Source organism: Alosa pseudoharengus, unplaced genomic scaffold (assembly GCF_046254945.1).
Source record: "Alosa pseudoharengus isolate Yale_2024_CS ecotype anadromous, Long Island Sound unplaced genomic scaffold, YU_APseudo_1.1 YU_APseudo_1.1_scf_21, whole genome shotgun sequence".
NCBI lineage: Eukaryota > Metazoa > Chordata > Actinopteri > Clupeiformes > Clupeidae > Alosa > Alosa pseudoharengus.
In genome coordinates, this window is record NW_027468674.1 from 6,024,180 (window position 1) to 6,045,490 (window position 21,311).

The 21,311-nt window shown below is 43.8% G+C and overlaps 1 protein-coding gene across 1 annotated transcript; it reads right to left on the reverse strand.

Moving 5' to 3' along the window:
* Nucleotides 1-5,088: 5,088 nt before the first annotated feature.
* Nucleotides 5,089-19,803, reverse strand: LOC143138642 (uncharacterized; the record flags this gene model as incomplete). Its single annotated transcript, XM_076299067.1, has 8 exons — nucleotides 5,089-7,189; nucleotides 10,848-10,994; nucleotides 11,185-11,358; nucleotides 11,983-12,156; nucleotides 15,969-16,142; nucleotides 16,882-17,055; nucleotides 17,573-17,746; nucleotides 19,475-19,803. Coding segments are annotated over 8 exons (2,667 nt in total), but the record flags the coding sequence as incomplete, so codon positions are not given.
* Between the last annotated feature and the right edge of the window lie 1,508 nt (nucleotides 19,804-21,311).

The following is a 21,311-nucleotide window of genomic DNA, read 5'->3' on the forward strand; positions in this document are numbered from 1 at the left end:
GAGTGGCTGCCTTCAGGGCAGAGACCACACCTGGGGGAGGAGTTACACACACAGTGAATGAAGCATGTAGTCGAATAGGACTGTGTGTTGGTCTGTATTAAACTGAATGTATGTTTCTGAGTAGCTGACTCTGTCTGTAAGGCTAGCGTGTGTGTGTGTGTGTGTGTGTGTGTGTGAAGCTATTTGGCGCACTGTAGGCTATAGGCCTATACCACTTTATAACGTTTCTTGGCATGTCAAAAATTACAGGACTGTTGTTACAGTAAAACCACCCCAGGATTTGTAAACATGCATCTGTAAACATACAATATAACCAATAAATATGGCACAACACATGTGTGCCACATGTTTACTAAATATTAAATGATATGGAATGCCCTATGTGCCGCATGTTTACTAAATATTAAATGATATGGAATGCCCTACAGTATGTGCCACATGTTTACTAAATATTAAATGATATGGAATGCCCTATGTGCCACATGTTTACTAAATATTAAATGATATGGAATGCCCTACAGTATGTGCCACATGTTTACTAAATATTAAATCATGTGGAATGCCCTACAGTATGTGCCACATGTTTACAATATGGAAAGCCCTATGTGCCACATGTACAATATACTGATACGACTCAAGAACTCATAGGTCATGCAGACCTGCAGTAAAGTGTATGTGTTTATTTAGCAGACGTGTTGATAGGTAGGTATTCACAGCTAAGTACACACTCACACATACACACACACCACCAAGTACACTCACAACATGCACACATACTGCAAATGCTAACATTGAAATAAATGAGTAACTCTTTGAGATTTCTGGATCACAGTAAAGTTAGTTTAACATTCAAAATTAAAACAACTTTATTATACGGCTCTTCACAATGCAAGTAGAATGCTCCATTGACTTGAATGGGATTTCCGAAAGTTCTAGCGGTCATTATTTCTTGGGAAAGGACCTCTGAAAACAAGAATGACCGCTGTCAGTGGCAACGGAGTTTGCGCTTGGAACTTCATTCAAAAGTGAAAGCAGACGGTTGATCAGCTGTGTTCTAAAGAATGTTTGATTCAAGTTCAGCGTGTTGCGAACTATTTGTTTCTCAGCAAAAGCCACGACGAAACGGTAACAAATAAGTGTAAAGAGACATATCATGGAGTTTATTTTTTCGTTTTGGCAAGTAGCCGTATAATAAGCGGGATAATGTATAGAACGCCGGTCATTATGGGAAAATAAGCCCCTTCAGGGCGAAACAAGACCCCTCCGCTGGCGTGTCGGGGTCCGGTTCGCCCTGTCGGGACTTATTTTCTCCATAATGACCGGCGTTCTATACATTATCCCTTACTTATTACACGGCTCTTCACAAGGCAAGTAGAACGCTCCATTAACTTGAATGGGATTTCCCAAAGTTCTAGCGGTCATTATTTCTTGGGAAAGGACCTCTGAAAACAAGAATGACCGCTGTCAATGGCAACGGAGTTTGTGCTTCTAATTTAGGTATTTCATATCCCTACGCAAGGACTGGAACTTCATTCAAAAGTGAAAGCAGAGGGTTGGTCAGCTGTGTTCTAAAGAATGTTTGATTCAAGTTCAGCGTGTTGTTGCGAACTATTTGTTTCAGCAAATGCCACGATGAACGGTAACAAATAGGCTAGGCTATGTAAAAGTCATATCGTGGGGAGTTTATTATTTTGTTTTGGCAAGTAGCCGTGTAACAGTGGCGATTGCTGCTCTTTGGAACAGGGGAAGCTCTGATAAAAAATGGTAAATTATTAAATTAATATTATTAAGGTGCTATATTGTTCTTTGAGGGCAAAAAGTATCCCAAACAGTAGGCTATAGAGTTGGCATGGCAGACATGGCATGTAGCCTACACACGCTACCTAATTTAGCCTAAATACACAACTGGAACAAAAGCAAGTCACAAACTCTGTAACTCCACATTACGGTTTTATTTACAGTATGCTATTTAAGACAAATAGAAACCGACTGTATTGCTCCCAAATTATGAGAATTTGAGCTGTAACTTGCTTTTTTCTCTCGGCTTCACCTGCCAACATTAACGTTAACGCATCCCTGCCTTGAACTTGAACCACTTCCTGTCAGATCGCGACATATGCTGTCAATCAAAAAGAGTCCAGCCTCTATAACGGTTCCTCCAATCATCATACAGAAGCTCGGCGTCCGGGCCATCCCACTGTCCCATTCACTCCCAGAGACGCCGGGCTTCCCTGGAAATGACGATTTTGTGGCGCTTGTCCAATAAACGTGTAGCTTTTCTGCACTGAGATCAGCCCACTCTGTAGTGCCATAGACCTCTCCAGAATATATCCCGCCTCCTAACTTCCGTATCCATCCAACTTCCGGGCGTGGATTGTCTATGGGAAATAACATGGCGTTTTGAAAGATCGTACCTGTCAAACTCTGTAGGTGACAAAGTAGAAAAAGCTGCTGGGCAGATTGGCCTACACACTTCTGCCATCTAGTTTCCACTGGATTTTTTGATTTTCGGTGCCGTTTGAGTAGTATAGTCTATAGTATACTACTTAAACGGCACCGACAATCAAAAAATCCAGTGGAAACTAGATGGCAGAAGTGTGTAGGTCAATCTGCCCACCAGCTTTTTCAACTTCGCTACCTACAGATGTTTTACCGGTATGATATTTCGAAACGCCATGTTATTCCCCATAGACAATCCACGCCCGGAAGTTGGATGGATACGGAAGTTACGGAGGCGGGACTTATTCTGGAGAGGTCTATAGAAAGCCAGTGAAGCCGAGCGTCTATGGGTTTTTTGCATGGTTTTTTGATAGATCGTGTTGTTACAGCAATGTATTATGGGTGCGAAATCACGATAAATGACCGGCAAAACCTTATTGCTGAACAAACTAGCCATGAAGTTGAACATTTTTTCAGTATGTTCTAGTTGGAATAGTAGGCTAGAAGCTAATGTAATAGTGTTATTTGATGCGATTTTCCGTGATATTTTAGAGGAGGCTGAGCTTCCCCTGTAGTCTTAGAGCAATCGCCTCTGCCGTGTAATAAGAACATAGAACGCCGGTCATTATTAGGAAAATAAGTCCCTTCAGGGCGGAACAAGACCCCTCCGCTGCGCGTCGGGGTCCGGTTCGCCCTGTCGGGACTTATTTTCCCAGTAATGACCGGCGTTCTATACATTATCCCTTACGTACAGGAAGGTATAGGTCAGTTGGTCAGGGAGCATAATGGGTTGATATCTTTTTTAAAAATAATAATTATAAAAAGGAAAAGTTGAATGTATCAAGCATTGAAGGCTACCATATGAGTGAGGGTAGTCTCCACCCTGGGCAGTTGTTTTAATTTTGAATGTTTAATGAAAGTTAAATGTTAAACTAACTTTACTGCGGTGATTTCTGGTAAGTGTAGTATTTAGCAAATGTAAATCTCAAAATGCTGTATGTATACTCACACTAAATGTAGACTTACAGGCCATTGGTCTCTGCAGGTCCCCCTTCTCCTTACTGCATCTGACCTGAGCAGAGGGCCCCACTTGCGCTTGTCCAATAAACGTGTAGCTTTTCTGCACTGAGATCAGCCCACTCTGTAGTGCCATAGACCTCTCCAGAATATATCCCGCCTCCTAACTTCCGTATCCATCCAACTTTAGGAAAATTAGTCCCAACTTATTAGGAAAATAAGTCCCTTCAGGGCGGAACAAGACCCCTCCGCTGCGCGTCGGGGTCCGGTTCGCCCTGTCGGGACTTATTTTCCCAGTAATGACCGGCGTTCTATACATTATCCCTTACGTACAGGAAGGTATAGGTCAGTTGGTCAGGGAGCATAATGGGTTGATATCTTTTTTAAAAATAATAATTATAAAAAGGAAAAGTTGAATGTATCAAGCATTGAAGGCTACCATATGAGTGAGGGTAGTCTCCACCCTGGGCAGTTGTTTTAATTTTGAATGTTTAATGAAAGTTAAATGTTAAACTAACTTTACTGCGGTGATTTCTGGTAAGTGTAGTATTTAGCAAATGTAAATCTCAAAATGCTGTATGTATACTCACACTAAATGTAGACTTACAGGCCATTGGTCTCTGCAGGTCCCCCTTCTCCTTACTGCATCTGACCTGAGCAGAGGGCCCCACTTGATCTTCCTCCTCCTCTTCATCACTAGTGTTAATGTCATTCTACCTCTTCATCACTAGTCACTAGTATTAGTGTCATTCTACCTCTTCATCACTAGTCACTAGTGTTAGTGTCATTCTACCTCTTCATCCCTAGTCACTAGTGTTAGTGTCATTCTTCCTCTTCATCACTAGTGTTAGTCTTTGTGTCATTCTTCCTCTTCATCAGTAGTCACTGTTAGTCTTTACTATATTCTACCTCTTTTCATCCTGTGTTCATCATGTCTTCATTCTTTCCTTGTGCACCCAGACCCTTGTAGGTTTCACCTGCCTCTGGTTGAACTTCTCGTCAATCAGACTCTGGAGATTTACCAGAGGTTTGCTATCTGTAATGTTATTTTCTCTCTCATCAATTCATAAAACGAGAGTGCATAACAAGAAGAGATTAAGACCTGAACTTCAGCTGTTATCCAACAAAGTTAGGATTCATCAGGCTACAATGAGAAGCTGAGTTATGAATTCAACAGTATAGGACTAGTACTGAGCAGTTCTATTTGATAAAAGGCTTTTTGGATCATCTGGCGTAAGTCTTGCCTATAACTGTTTTGGCACTGAGAAAAGTCTGTATTTTGTTGAATTTTTCATAGTGAAAAGAAGCCCTGGTAAATACAAGTCACAGCAAATAAACTTTTCTTTGATTCTTTCAAATTACTGCAGCTGGCTTTTATTTCATGAAGTTTAAAGCAACACAAAGCACTTTTCCTCTGTCGCACACACGCTATTTGTTTATCCAAGCACCGGCTTTGCAAATAACAATGTCCACAGTCAAGGTAGAGTATGTTGCATGATTTTATGAAAATAGTGCATGATGTATTGCGATATCAGATGCAAGTCAAATTTGTAGTTTTTCATTTGAACTATAGACCCAATCTGGCAAACTTCCATAGTGCGGTTATAGCTGATTGAGGGCCGCAAAGAGAAGGCAGAAGTGCGTTCGCCCTGTTACGAGTTGATGAACCATTGAAACGATTTTGGAAACATTTTAAGGTACAAAATAATCTTTGGTCTTGCTTTAACACATGCGGTAATTAGGTGAACAAGTGCACCATTCCACTTTAAAGTTTCATAACATAACAATACCTTGTTAGGGCAAGGCAAGGCAAGGCAAGGTAATACAATTTTATTTATATATCGCATTTCATACAAAGGGGTAATTCAATGTGCTTTACATAAACAAGCATAAAAGGCCAGTAGTTCAATTTTTAAAAAAAAAAGTAAACAGTAAAACGTAGTACATAAAATAGAATAGGTAAAAGACATAAAAGACCACATAATTACAAAATTTTGCAAACCAGTGATCGTGATCCTTGTCAAACACAGCAACCACACTATTTTTACGTCATATTGATCTCAAAAGAACTTGTGGCACCATTCAAATTGCATAAACATTATGTTTTATGTAATTGTCTACAAAATGTGGCATAAGGAAACCTAAATGCTACTAGACTGGAGTACTCCTGCTGTTCCCACCATTCCCAGCTATTGGCAAACCATTTGAAACATGCACCAGCTAGCAAGGTTCTCTCAGAGCCAACTATGCTATTGTGGTTTGACTAGGCGAGGCTGTAGGCTGTTAGATTGCTAGATTTGGAAAAACATAATGCCTCTATGATTTAATTTAATTTAGCTTCATATTTCAATTCACTCTCAAGACAGTCATGCTCATGGTCTTCCCATGGTCTGTAGGGGGTGAAGTGGTGGGTCAATCCCAGCCCAACTGTCTTAGCAGGGAAGACTGTTGACTCAGAAGGATTTTGAAGAACAACTTTATCTCAGAAGTCCCACAAGAGCGCAGGGCATCAAACACACATCTCATCTTGTGCTGGTCAGTGAGTTGTGCTTTGATGTTGTTGTACTGTTCTGTTTTGATGATGTCTTTTGACAGCATCTCATCTAATAGAGGCATCACGTTGGTCACCCTCTGAATGAGCTCTGGCATTTTGACTTTGAGGAACTCTGCTTCATCTACTGTGTGAGTATTGTCCTGCCGAGGTTTCCTCAAACGTCCAGTTCTCTGGACTTCTGCTTGATGGACTGTTTCTTGTTTCACAGAAGTTTGGCTGTTGACAGCCTCAGATGAGCTAATGAGTGTGGACTCAGAAACTTCAGTAGAGGTGGTAACGTTGTCTTGTTGGGGTTTGTTCCAGCATTCCATTCCTAAGATATCTGCTTGCCAGACTTGCTGTTTGTCTCCAGAGCTGTGGAGCTCCATCTTGAAGTCGACAGCCTTGCTTATGCGCACCACAGAGAAGTTGGGAACAAAATGGCAGTCTATGAGGTCCAGCTCTACTGGAAAGACTCTGGACTTGCAGTCAGTCTTTATGCTATAGAAGCCATTCATCTGAAGAGGTCTCACAGGCCGGGGCATAGCCAGTTTGACACCACTGAATTCCTCCGATTTTTCCTGGTCCTCCACTAGCTTCTTAAGTGTTAGATTCACTGGCAGGAGGTATGTGCGAAAAGTGAGGGGTAACATGCTGCTCCGATAAACCAGCACATCAGCATGGGTCTCAATTGGCCTCTCGCTCTCCTTCTTGTTGCCAGAAAAGATAAAAGATTTTAGAGAGTAGAAAAGCCCTAAAAGAGAAAAGGAGGGGTTCACCAGCCTGGCATGGAAGCGACTCAACTCACACTTCTCTATAGAAACTCCACTGTCCTGCTTATGCAGAACCTCCACAGCATCCTTCAGAGAAGACTGGCTACCTCCCAAACAGAGGAAATGTGGCAGGTGGATCTCCTCCAGCTCTCCTGAGATGAGTTTGATGTCCATCGAAGGTCCAGCTGGTCTATACTGCATGTGGGGCAGCTCATCAGCCAAGAGATGCCAGTCTATGAAGTGGTACTGCAGGGTGACTGGACCAGCACACGTCCAGCGCAGACCAGACTCTGGGCAATCATAGCTCCCTGCAGGAGAGCTCAGGCTGTAGGTGGAGACGCTCTCCACTGTTGAGACTTCAGGCTTCACCAGGACCCAGTGGCTGGAGTCTGGAACTTCAGCACAGGATTCACATTGGTGTTCCTCCCTTTAAGACACACACACACACACACACACAGACACACACACACACACACACATTGTTGAAAAACAGAAAAAGCAGAATAATGAGATGTTTCTCCCTCTAAACATCGGTGATCGAAATGTGATATTTTATCTGTGGCAAAAGTATGAGTCACTGATCAGAGTGAACATACACAAGGTGGCAGGTCCCTGGACGTGTGTGTGTGTGTGTGTAAGTTTGCTTTCTACATAAACTAGTTCAAAGTTCAGTTCACAAATTTTAACATGAACTAGTTCAGTTCATACTTCATAATTCAACATTTTGAACTAAGTTTCAAAAATAAACTAGTAGATAGTTCTTTTTTTTCCATATGTTGCTGCGAGCTATTATTTTAAAAAAATTATTGCCACAGCCCATATAGACAGCAATTATTGTATCAGTTTTAAAGAAGTTCGGTGTGATATTGACCTAAAGTGTGTTGAAACATGATACCGAGTGTGAACTTTTGTCTCATATCTCTGCTTGTCCCCTGCACTTGTCTGGCGCAAGTTAGCCGTTGCTACCAACAGGTTTTCAATGGGGGGGTGCCTTGGGCATCAGACTAGCCATGCAAATAAATCACTGTTTTACACCATTTACGAGGCTCAAAGTAGCTCCAAACTTCATTGGTAGACTTCCAAGGGCCCTGACATTTAAAAAGAGACATTGAGAACTTTGAAAAAGCACTGGTAGCTTATTTACAAGACGATTTATACAGACAGTACCTTCAGGAAGTTTACTGTTCGCCGCCATCTTGAATTTAGTCACGATAAGTTGAGCGATGAGTACGAATGAATAGGTATGATAAGGGATCAGATTCCAAAAATAATTCTGTGGAAATGCATGGATTCCAGTTGCTTCCAGTATCCATGCATTTCCACGGAATTATTTTTGGAGTTGTTTTTTTACTATTTTGGGGCTTTTTATGCCTTTAATTGGGCAGGACAGTAGAGAGAGTGACAGGAAGTGAACGGGAGAGAGAGAGAGAGAGAGAGAGAGAGATGGGGTGAAATGGGGTGAAATGACCCGGGGCACGTGGACCTGAATATGGTGGACGCTGTAACCAGTTGCACCACCAACCCCCAGTCCCATCCTTTTTAAAGTCCACCACCATCACACCTGTACCAACGAGAGTGGCGGTCTCATGCCTTAATGACCACAGGCCAGTGGCCCTCACGCCAGTCCTGATGAAGTGATCTGAGGGCCTTATCAAGACACACATCCTGAACATCGTTCCAGCAACCCTGGATCCAATGCAGTTTGCGTACAGGTCAAACAGATCCACACAGGATGCCATCTCACTTACATTAAATTCTGACTCACCTGGAGAATAAGAACAGTTATGCTAGTCTGCTTTTTATTGACTACAGCTCAGCTTTTAATATCATCATCCCCACTAACCTCATAAACAAACTGCACAACCTGAGTCTTTCTACGCTGCGTAACTGGACACTGAGCTTCCTCACTGCCAGGCCACAGCATGGTCGCCTTGGAAACCACTCCTCCAACACCCTCATCATGAACACTGGAGCAGCGCAAAGCCACGTACTCAGTCCTATTATACCCTCTTCACACATGAACACATACTCAGTCCTATTACACCCTCTTCACACATGAACACATACTCAGCCCTATTACACCCTCTTCACACATGAACACATACTCAGCCCTATTACACCCTCTTCACACATGAACACATACTCAGCCCTATTACACCCTCTTCACACATGAACACACACTCACTCAGCCCTATTACACCCTCTTCACACATGAACACATACTCAGCCCTATTACACCCTCTTCACACATGAACACATACTCAGCCCTATTACACCCTCTTCACACATGACTGTGTCGCTGTCCAGCCCAACATCATCATGATAAAGTTGGCGGACGACACCACAGTCATTGGTCTTATGACGGGCGATGATGAGTCAGCATACAGGAGGGAGGTGGCAGAACTGGTCACATGGTGTGAGGCTAACAACCTCACACTGAACATCAACAAGACCAAGGAGATGGTGGTGGACATGAGAAGGGGTGACCAACTACACCTGCCACCACTAATTGGAGACTCAGAGGTGGAGAGAGTGGACAGCTACACATTCCTGTGTCCACGTGTGTCAAGACCTTAGGTGGACTAAGAATTCGGAACAGCTGGCAAAGACAGCCAATTAGAGGATGTACTTCCTGTGATGTCTAAAGAGATTCAGCATGACACCTGAAATCCTCAACAACTTGTACAGATGCACTGTATCACGTGCTAAGCTGCTGCATTACTGTGTGATAACTTGTACAGATGCACTGTATCACGTGCTAACCTGCTGCATGGCTGTGTGATAACTTGTACAGATGCACTGTATCACGTGCTAAGCTGCTGCATGGCTGTGTGATAACTTGTACAGATGCACTGTAGAGCATGTGCTAACCTGCTGCATGGCTGTGTGATAACTTGTACAGATGCACTGTAGAGCATGTGCTAACCTGCTGCATGGCTGTGTGATAACTTGTACAGATGCACTGTAGAGCACGAGCTAACCTGCTGCATGGCTGTGTAATAACTTGTACAGATGCACTGTAGAGCATGTGCTAACCTGCTGCATGGCTGTGTAATAACTTGTACAGATGCACTGTATCACGTGCTAAGCTGCTGCATGGCTGTGTAATAACTTGTACAGATGCACTGTATCACGTGCTAAGCTGCTGCATGGCTGTGTAATAACTTGTACAGATGCACTGTATCACGTGCTAAGCTGCTGCATGGCTGTGTAATAACTTGTACAGATGCACTGTAGAGCACGTGCTAAGCTGCTGCATGGCTGTGTAATAACTTGTACAGATGCACTGTAGAGCACGTGCTAAGCTGCTGCATGGCTGTGTAATAACTTGTACAGATGCACTGTATCACGTGCTAAGCTGCTGCATGGCTGTGTAATAGCTTGTACAGATGCACTGTAGAGCACGTGCTAAACTGCTGCATGGCTGTGTAATAACTTGTACAGATGCACTGTATCACGTGCTAAGCTGCTGCATGGCTGTGTGGTTGGGCAACAGCACAGCACAAGAGAGGAGGGCACTGCAGAGGGTGGTGAGGCTGGCCCAGCAGGTCATTGGGCGGCTCTCCTGTCACTCCAGGACATATACCAAAAGAGGCTCCTTAAATGGGCCAAGAATGTCATCAGTGATCCCACCCATCCCACCCACAAATTCTTCATCTTCATGAAGTCTGGCGCGTCTGGTAGCGGTGTGGCTGCCAGGACATCCAGACTCAGAGACAGCCTATTCTCTCAGGCTGTGAGACTGATACATGGACAACAGCTACTACCTGTGCCATCTGAACCAGAGCAAGCTCCTGTTGAACTGCTATTGCCAGTGACTTCAGACACTCGTACACTGTACTGAGAACCACTGCTCTGTACCTACATATATGACACTCGTCACCCATCACATAAGTGAAATTTTTATACTGATCTCCATTTTGAGTATTAGCTGTGTGTGTGTGTGTGTGTGTGTGTGTGTGTGTGCGTGTGTGTGTGGTGTGTGTTTGTGTGTGTGTGTGTGTGTGTGTGTGTGTGTGTGTGTGTGTGTGTGTGTGTGTGGAAGAGACACACAGAGAGTGTGTTCCATTGTCCACCAGACTCACGTGTGAGAGTCCAGAGAGAGCAGCTGTGCTCCTGGGTCCTGCTGGGCTTTGTCTCTGAGGTGCAGCTCTGCAGCATCTGAGTGGGAGCTGCTAGCAGAGGCTGCTGCTGCTGCTGGACTCTCCTTTAGGAAGGTACGACCATCCACTCTAGAGGACAAATGATTACTAATGTGTTAACAACAGTCACATTACTTTCTCCAGTTTGCACACTATTAAACACACACACACACAAACACACACACACACACACACACAAGTTATAACACACACAAGCACTCACTCATCACTGGGTTCTCCCCACACACACACAGATCTGTTGCTGTGTGTTCAGACTCACACTAGTTTCTCCAGTTTGCAGTGGGGATTCTTGAGGAGCTCTGAGAGAAGCTGAACTCCTGCATCATGAAGCTCATTTCTATTCAGGTTCAGCTCCTTCAAACTGCAGGAGTTTGATCTGGCAGCTGATGCTATCGCAGCACAGCTCTTCTCTGTGAGGGAACAATCACTCAGCCTGGAGAAACATAACACATGATGACATATCTGATTATTACACTCACATACTGTACCTCTAACTAGATAGATAGATAGATAGATAGATAGATAGATAGATACTTTATTGATCCCCAGGGGAAATTCAAGACTATAGTACAAGACACACACACACACACACACACACACACACACACAAAGACACGCAGACACACATATCACAGGGAGGCAGACAGGAGAGTCAGAGGTTAGTGGTGTCGGGGTGTTGTAGCATACACACACACACACAAACATACAAACAAACATACAAATACACAGACAGACACACACACACACACACACACACACACACAGACAAACAAACACACAGACAGACACACACACACACTGTTATGGCCTCAATGAAGCCTCAACAAAGAAGAGGAGATGAGGCGTGTGTGGCGAGTGAGCGACAAAAACGGGACAGGAGAGAGTCAGCAGTCAATAGCATATACACACACACACACACACACACACACACACACACACACACACACACACACACACACACACACACACATCAAGGGTTATGACACACACAAGCACTCACTCATCACTGGGTTCTCCCCACACACACACAGATCTGTAGTTGTTTGTTCAGACTCACTCTAGTTTCTCCAGTTTGCAGTGGGGATTCTTGAGGAGCTCTGAGAGATGCTGAACTCCTGCATCATGAAGCTCATTGAAACTCAGGTTCAGCTCCTTCAAACTGCAGGAGTTTGATCTGGCAGCTGACGCTATCGCAGCACAGCTCTTCTCTGTGAGGAGACATTGCACCAGCCTGGAGAAACATAACACATGATGACATATCTGATTATTACACTCACATACTGTACCTCTAACTATACAACACACACACACACACACACACACACACACACACACACACACACACACACACCCTTACGTACAGTGGCTCCCCGTTAAAAATTGACACTTCATTCACGATCATGGTGAATGGTGAAATGTAAGTACAACTGCAGCCGCTTGGGGGCAGCATAGTCCGCTGTGGAGTTCCACGGTCGACCAGACCACAGCAAGGGCTGTGATTGGCCGAGTTTTCAGTGCGTTTCTCTGTGTTTTTAGCAGCCCCTGCAACATGCTAGTCCACTGTAGCCTAAGCCTTGTACATAATGTTAAACATAGTTTTGGATTCAGTGGCAAGATTTCTTGATTGTACAGTGTCTGTCTCTCAGTAATGTTTTAAAATGAGAGCTTCGTCAGCTGGCAGTAGGCTACTTTGTCGGTAGTCATGAGAAGTTCGCTTGCTAACAGAACATAAAAATGCTGCCCAGAAACCTTGTGAATAGTTCTGACACTAACGAGGTTGAAATATAGCTTTTGCCTACAGCATCTCCTTAACAGTAGCCTAATGTTAACAAAATGACAGCATTCATATGACAAAGGAAAACAAATCCGGTCACTCTAGACTGTGCCGCAGCTGTGGGGAAGAAGACACTTGGTGGCCGTCCACAACGTTATAAACTTAACCTAAATAGTCGGCTGCTGTAAGCTACAATCGGATTTTATTGTATACCCCTGTTGTCTCAATGATAATAACATCTCATTTCCGACTATATTTCAAAGTGTGCCGTTCATTTGCATTATTAACATAACATCGTATTTTGTCATTTTTGGCGAAGACATGCATTCCGTTAGGGATATTGAACATATTTAACATTCTCTAACCATCGTGATTTCGAATTGGTGCAGTTGTCAGCACAAAAACTCATTTTATTCTTTTGCTCTTTTGCATTGCTCTATGCTGTTCTATGGTGCTTTCTGCCTCTTGGTTGCGCACAGCATGTTTTCGTGACGTTTCATAGAAATCCATGTATAATGAGCGCATAAAACGACTTGTTTTGGGACATTAATCTAGGCTACGTTAAGCTTTAAGGATTGTATGTCCTTAATTTATTTATATAGGCCTATTTAGGCTAGGCTACTTGTGCAAACCCTGGATAGACTTTTATTGCCACACAACAATATTGGTGGTATTTGTTACATTAGCTTCAAAGGCACCGCTTCAGAAAGCTGCACTGCTTGTGAAAGAAGGGGGTGGGGGAGGGGAGCTTGCAGCCAAGTGTCGGAAAAATGCATAGCCTACAACACAGAACCCGCTTGAACCCGCTTCTCGCATTAGTCACTGACAGATTCACCAACAGAGCTACGGCCAAGTGGGCAGATACGGATGCCTGCTCTTCAGGTCCATCGTCACAGAGGAACACTAAGCCTGGAGCAAAACCACCAACTGGGATGGAGCGAAGGGCAAGCGAGCATTGCCGCAGAATGTGAAAAACTTTGTGGTCTCAACACTGCAACGAAAGTTCCCTGCTATGGGGAGGAGTGAACTGAAGGACTGCATCAATAAGATCAACGAATTCCTCCGCACAACACGCAGATCTTCCCAGGGATTCAACGTGCTTTCAATTTAGACTGTAGAATGTAGAATGTAGACTGTTCATTATTTTAATAAATACGTTTTCTCTGAAGCACTTTCCCGACTTCGTCTTTCTATAGGCTAAGCATATCATGGAGATAGAGTAGAAAACTGGATTTAACTAAACAAATGTAACTAAGTAAACTGATTGTTTACTCTACAGTAGGCTATGTTCCCCCTCTCAGGCTGTACAGTAGGCCTATTGAAAGTAGGCTAATGAGCTCAATAGACACGTTAGCGCTTCCATTAGGAAACTTTCGTTGCAGACTTTCACAAAAGATTGTTTAGCCTACTGTAGGCCTACTCTACAGTAGCCTAGGCTATAGGTTATGTTCCCCCTCTCAGGCTGTACAGTAGGCCTATTGAAAGTAGACTAATGAGCTTAGACACATTAGCGCTTCCAGCCTAATGACTTTCACACATGAATGATTTACAGTAGACACATTAGCGCTCCACGCAGTGGCGTAACTATAGTAGGTGCAGCAAGTGCAGTCGCACCGTGACCTCCCGGGGCCCGTTGCTACCCCCGCAATGCAATTGCTGGAAAATTCTATACCGGTCCTTTCTGACTACCTGCGTGCCTTTGACCAGGCCAAGGCTACAGCGCAGACACTCGCAAATAAATGGGGGTTCAGAGTACATTTGAAAATGTTAGAGCACGGAGAGTGAAGCGTCACTTTGACGAACTATCGGAAGATGAACACTTAACCGATGCAGAGAGATACTTCAAAGTGCAGGTATTTAATGCAACTCTGGACATCATAATCAGTCAGCTCTCCCAAAGATGTGCAAGCATGCGGGAAACTTGTTATGTGTTTGAGTCTTTACGTCCTATGATCCTTCAACTCGCAGGTGATGATGAACTGCTTGAAAAGGCAAGACGTTTGTCAGACCATTATAGCAGGGACATTGCACCGACATTCCCAACACAACTCCACTCATTTAGGTCTTGCTTTAACCCATTTACTCCTAAAATGTCTGCTAAAAACGCCTATAGAATCCTATGGCATTCTAGACTAAATAACCTTATTTCCTGAGGGTTTTCTGAAAACATACTAAAAATTGTCAACGTCTACCAAAATTTTATATCTAAGCCTCTGTAGCACCTAAAAACATGAAATAAAAAGCATGCTGCGCTACGCAGCATCCAGCGGGAGGGTCAATGTTGCGCTACGCAGCATCCAGCGGGAGGGTCAATGTTGCGTCATGCAGCATCCAGCGCGAATGGGTTAAAGCAGAGATTTCACAGAAGTCATCTATTTTTCAACTTGCCAAAATGCTGGTGGTAGATTATGACAGTGTAACATCCACATTCGGGGAAGTGTGTACTGCTCTCATGTTGTTTCTGACATTGCCTGACTGTGGCAACAGCTGAGCGATCTTTTTCCAAATGTTCAACAATGCTGGTGTACAGGCTATAATCAATTAGCTAAATCATTTGTCCAGCTGTTTAAACATTTTTTCGTGTTACATTCAAACGCAAAAGGTGCTTTGATATCTTTTTTGTTTAAACGTCGGCAAGCAGGCATGCTGCGGTTGCAATGAATGAGGATAATTAAGTTAGATAAGTTTTATCTGCGGTGTTATTTTTTGCATTTTGAATATGACTCGCTCCAGTCTCAACAGCACGTCTACTTTTTTGCACGGTGCTTTCTTAAAGGAGCTGCACCATCTTACAACAATTGCATCTACATTTTCATATTAGAATGTTTTGTCAAGTGTAAGCTTAAACTACCGTGATCAATTTAAGTTTCCGTGCCCCCGCTGAAAGTCTCTTATGCTCTTATGCGCTTATCGTTACACTATCAAATCTATAAGTAACCGTGACAAATAGGGTATAAGATATATAAACTCACGCTATTGTATTATCATATATGTTTGGTAATGGCTCAGCTTTCTCTGATTGTTCTACTGACTTGGAAACTGCATCATGGAAGCAGTAAGTCAAGTCGCATCAAAAATAGTAGTGGCACCAAAGTGACACCTTGTGGTTGTTTGTGTCAACTGCAGTTTGTGCCATTTCTGCCGAGAAAATGGGGATCGTGATTCCTGAAGGAACCCGTCCAAACTTAACAGGGACCCACTGTACTCCAATCACTCATCACTGGGCTTTCCCCACACACACAGATCTGTTGTTGTGTGTTCAGACTCACTCTAGTTTCTCCAGTTTGCAGTGGGGAATCTTGAGGAGCTCTGAGAGATGCTGAACTCCTGCATCATGAAGCTTATTGTGACTCAGGTTCAGCTCCTTCAAACTGCAGGAGATTGATCTGGCAGCTGACACTATCGCAGCACAGCTCTTCCCTGTGAGGGAACAATTAACCAGCCTGGAGAAACACAAAACATGATGACATATGTGATTATTACACTCACATACTGCACCTCTAACTTTACAACACACACACGCTAACACACACACACTAACACACACACACACACACACACACACACACACACTGTCCTCCAACACAACATTCCAACACACAACACATTCAACATAATCTTTCCCTTTCTCTCTGTTCACACAAACACACACACACAGAAACACACCACACACACACACACACACACACACAATCAAACACACACACATCCACATCACAGGGAGCCAGACATGAGAGAGTTGTTGTAATTGGATGTGTGTGTGTGCACCGGTGTACTGTGTTAGCGCTAAGGAGCCGGCCACGCCCACCTGCACACCTGAACGGGGAGACAACCAAAACACACACACACACACACACACACACACACACACACACACACACACACACACTAACATTCACACACAATTATATGAATAAACACATTCGCACACACACATCACAAGGAGCCACTGACATACAAACATACTCACCATACTTTGACAATCCACACACACTTTATACATCATGGGCTGACACATACAACCACATGAATAAACACACACACACACACACACACACACACACACACAAACACAAACACACACACACACACACACACCAAGGGTTATAACACACATAAGCACGCACACATCACTGGATACTCCCCCCACACACAGATCTGTTGTTGTGTGTTCAGACTCACTCTAGTTTCTCCAGTTTGCAGTGGGGATTCTTGAGGAGCTCTGAGAGATGCTGAACTCCTGCATCATGAAGCTCATTGTGACTCAGGTCCAGCTCCTTCAAACTGCAGGAGTTTGATCTGCCAGCTGACGCTATCGCAGCACAGCTCTTCTCTGTGAGGGAACAGTTCCACAGCCTAGAGAAACATGATGACATATCTGATCACGCTCACATACTGTACCTCTAACTATACAACACACACACACACACACACACACACACACACACACACACGCACATACACATACACACACATCACAGGGAGCCAGACATGAGAGAGTTGTTGTAATTGGATGTGTGTGTGCACCGGTGTACTGTGTTAGCGCTAACGAGCCGGCCACGCCCACCTGAACGGGGGTGACAACCAAAACACACACAAACACACACACACACAAAGACACAGACACACACACACACTGTGTCCTCCCACACGGCATTCCATTTTTCATTCAGTCAACACACAACACATTCAACATAATCTTTCCCCCTCTCTCTCTCTGCTCACACAAACACACACACACACACACACACACACACACACACAGACAAATACACACACACACACACATCAAAGGTTATGACACACACAAGCCCTCACTCATCACTGGGTTTTCCCCACACACACAGATCTGTTGTTGTGTGTTCAGACTCACACTAGTGTCTCCAGTTTGCAGTGGGGATTCTTGAGGAGCTCTGAGAGATGCTGAACTCCTGCATCATCAAGATCATTGTGACTCAGGTCCAGCTCCTTCAAACTGCAGGAGTTTGATCTGGCAGCTGACGCTATCGCAGCACAACTCTTCTCTGTGAGGGAACACCAACTCAGCCTGGAGAAACATAACACATGATGACATATCTGCTTATTACACTCACATACTGTACCTCTAACTATACAAAACCAGGGGTGATAGTAGAACAAAATCCTGAGCCTGAACTTTTTTACCTGGGAGGCCAAGCCATGATATATGCCGTGATCAACATAATTGTCAAGCGGGATCCAGGAGTGTGCTCCCCTGGGAGAAGATTTTGATAAATAGTCCCTTAAGTGATAGATTCTGGTGACTTTTGTGGATATAAATGGACATCATTCAGACATGAGATGAACAAACCCAATACAAGTCTATATTACAGTAGCATCTTTGTGTAGAGCACTAGAGCTCCTGGGACCCTGGGCCTGGTAGGCCTGTTCCTTAATCCATCCCTGCTTTTAAGTAGTCACTTACCTGCATACTTATTGCTTGTATAGCATATTAAAACCAATAATACTATAGCCAAACCAAGAAAGGTCAGTGGGTGGCAATTATAATACTCCAAAGTAAACTAGGAATTGATTAGTAGCCTAACCATTGACTAAAGGGCATGAACAAGGAGACAATAATTTTTCTGCAAAATATGCATAATTTATTTTAAATATTTTTTGAAACAGTGCTGAGGCATTTGCAACATTAATCTTTTTGCTGGCAAGGTGCTGTTCTCACACTGACTGCCTGCATCCTCGTCATAAAATCGGACCAGTACATTTAGAATCTTATCCATGGTTTTGTCCGTGGCCTCATCAATGTTAAGTGAAAACATGTTATTTTTAAGCTTGTCGGACAGATTTCTTTTAAATTCTGGCGAGATGCCGTGTATAATAAGATAGCCCGCATGTTGCCTCGAGACAGACAGATGCGTAAGGGCGAGTTTATCCTCGCAAATTTCTGACACAAAGTGACGAATGGATGAGCAATTGTAAACGACAGATCAAACTCGGCAATGAAGGAGCACAAGCGAATGTTTAAATCAGCCACGCGATCGGTCATTGAGGGTCGGATATCTGCTGTGGCTATTGCCCCCTGCAAACCGTGGCAGCACTTTATTCCCGCTATTGTAGTTCCATATAATATTTTCCTTGCGCACAAAGTGCAGAAACATGCATTTTTGACACCAGCTTCCAAAGGGCTTTTCGTCTCTACCCACCTCCTCTATTCAAGACCAGCGCCATTTATTCTTTATACCTTTATCGACAAGTTTGGTGTTTTCCCCTGGCTTCATAAAGTTGCACTCCATGACTTTGGCTATGTTTCGTGTTGCCAGTGTGGGAAACACATTAGTAGTGTATGGGAAACACAAAACAAATTTGCACGTGGAGTGACTGCTGAATCAATCTGATTGGCCAAAACCCAAGACCAGCTCCTACCCTATTACCGATTGGCTTAAGTAGGCCTCTCAGATCACGCGAACGCGAAACTGATTTTTTTTTCCCGCAGACATGTCAGTAGGCTACGCCGGAAATCCGGCGTGGCTCCGGAGCACTATCAGGCCTGCAAAACACACACACACACACACACACACACACACACACACACACACACACACACTAATACACAATAACATTCACACACAAACACACACACACACACACACACACACACAAACACACAACAGTGAACTACTCCCTATGAAATGAATCCCCTCCATCCACACTCATCACTGGGTTAAAACACACTCAAGCACTCACTCATCACTGGGTTCTCCCCACACACACAGATCTGTTGTTGTGTGTTCAGACTCACTCTAGTTTCTCCAGTTTGCAGTGGGGATACTTGAGGAGCTCTGAGAGATGCTGAACTCCTGCATCATGAAGATCATTGTCACTCAGGTTCAGCTCCTTTAAACTGCAGGAGTTTGATCTGGCAGCTGACGCTATCACAGCACAGCTCTTCTCTGTGAGGGAACACTCATACAGCCTGGAGAAACATAATACATGATGACATATCTGATTATTACACTCACATACTGTACCTTTAACTATACAACACACACACACCCACACACACACACATACACACACACAGGGGCGTCTGCAGGAATTAATGCTATGGTACGCACACCGCGTGGACAATTACATTTGTCCGTTTCCCGGTTTTAGCCCCGTGCATTTGTCAGCAAAAAAACATCCTACATAGCATAACAACATCCACATATAATAATACAACAACGTCTACAATGACCTATTCATTTGGACAACTTGATACAGCCCTATAGCTAAAGTTACCTTGTTTTGTTCTAGCGTACCGTGACGTCTGGCTTTAAACAGCTGTAATGCAGTCTAACGTTCTGACAAGCACACCAATTGCCTACCTTGTTCTTGCCCGTCTCGTTGAGTAGCCTAATGGTACGCACAGTGCGTACGGACGTACACCTGCAGGCGCGCCTGCACACAGACACATACACACTGTGTCCTCCCATACGGCATTCCATTTTTCATTCAGTCAACACACAACACATTCAACATAATCTTTTCCTCTCTCTCTCTCTGCTCACACAAACACACACACACACACACACACACACACACACACAAACACACACACATCACAGGGAGCCAGACATGAGAGAGTTGTTGTAATTGGATGTGTGTGTGCACCGGTGTACTGTGTTAGCGCTAAGGAGCCGGCCACGCCCACCTGCACACCTGAACGGGGAGACAACCAAAACACACACACACACACACACACACACCAGTGTTGTAATGTAACGGAGTACAAATACTTGTACTTGTACTGTACTTAAGTATAAATTTCACGTATCTATACTTTACTTCGCTATTTAAATTTATGTCAACTTTAACTTTTACTCCACTACATTTCCTAGATAAAATGTATACTTTTACTCCGTTATATTTCCACTAAGCATCTTCGTTACTCGTTACTAAAACATAAAATTAGAAGAAATGTGTGCGACTGCAATAAGGGAGGTTTGGCGAATCACTGCTCCTAGATTGCATTACGCACGCTCCTCACGCTGCGCGCTCTATTTCAGCGCTTGTTTGTTGCTAAAGGAGGAGGACGCACAACTGAAACCGCAATGGAAGCACGAGCACCTACTACTATTTAGCATCGCAGGACTTGTCTTCAGTCCAAAAAGAGTAAGACTGAATCAGGCCCGGGGTGGGTAATCGGGAGCATTCCCGGTGGCCGCTTCACTTTTGGGCCGGTCAAGGAAAGAAATATTGACATTTGTCATGTTAGTCTATCTTTTCAATAGGACATGCTCCGCATTCTGTGCATGACACCAATGCAATGCCTCTGCATGGGTTGTAGCCTACCTGAGGGAGTTCTCCCCTCCCAAAAAGAGTTGGTTGGGTCCATATAGCCCGTCTTTTCCAGAAAGTTTTTTCAGATACGATAGCCGAGCCGGCCCTACAGTAGACACAAGCGTCAGGAAGGATGGATGGTAGAAAGAGGCCAGGAGAGACTGAGCAGCAGATCAACCAGTCGACCACTGAAAATGATGAGCCCGAAATTAGTGATGAGGAGGCCATGACTACAGGGACAAGTAGAGAGGATAAATTAAAGTTATTTAATGTAAGAAAGAGCAATTACCCTACATGATAAATATGCCTTGTTT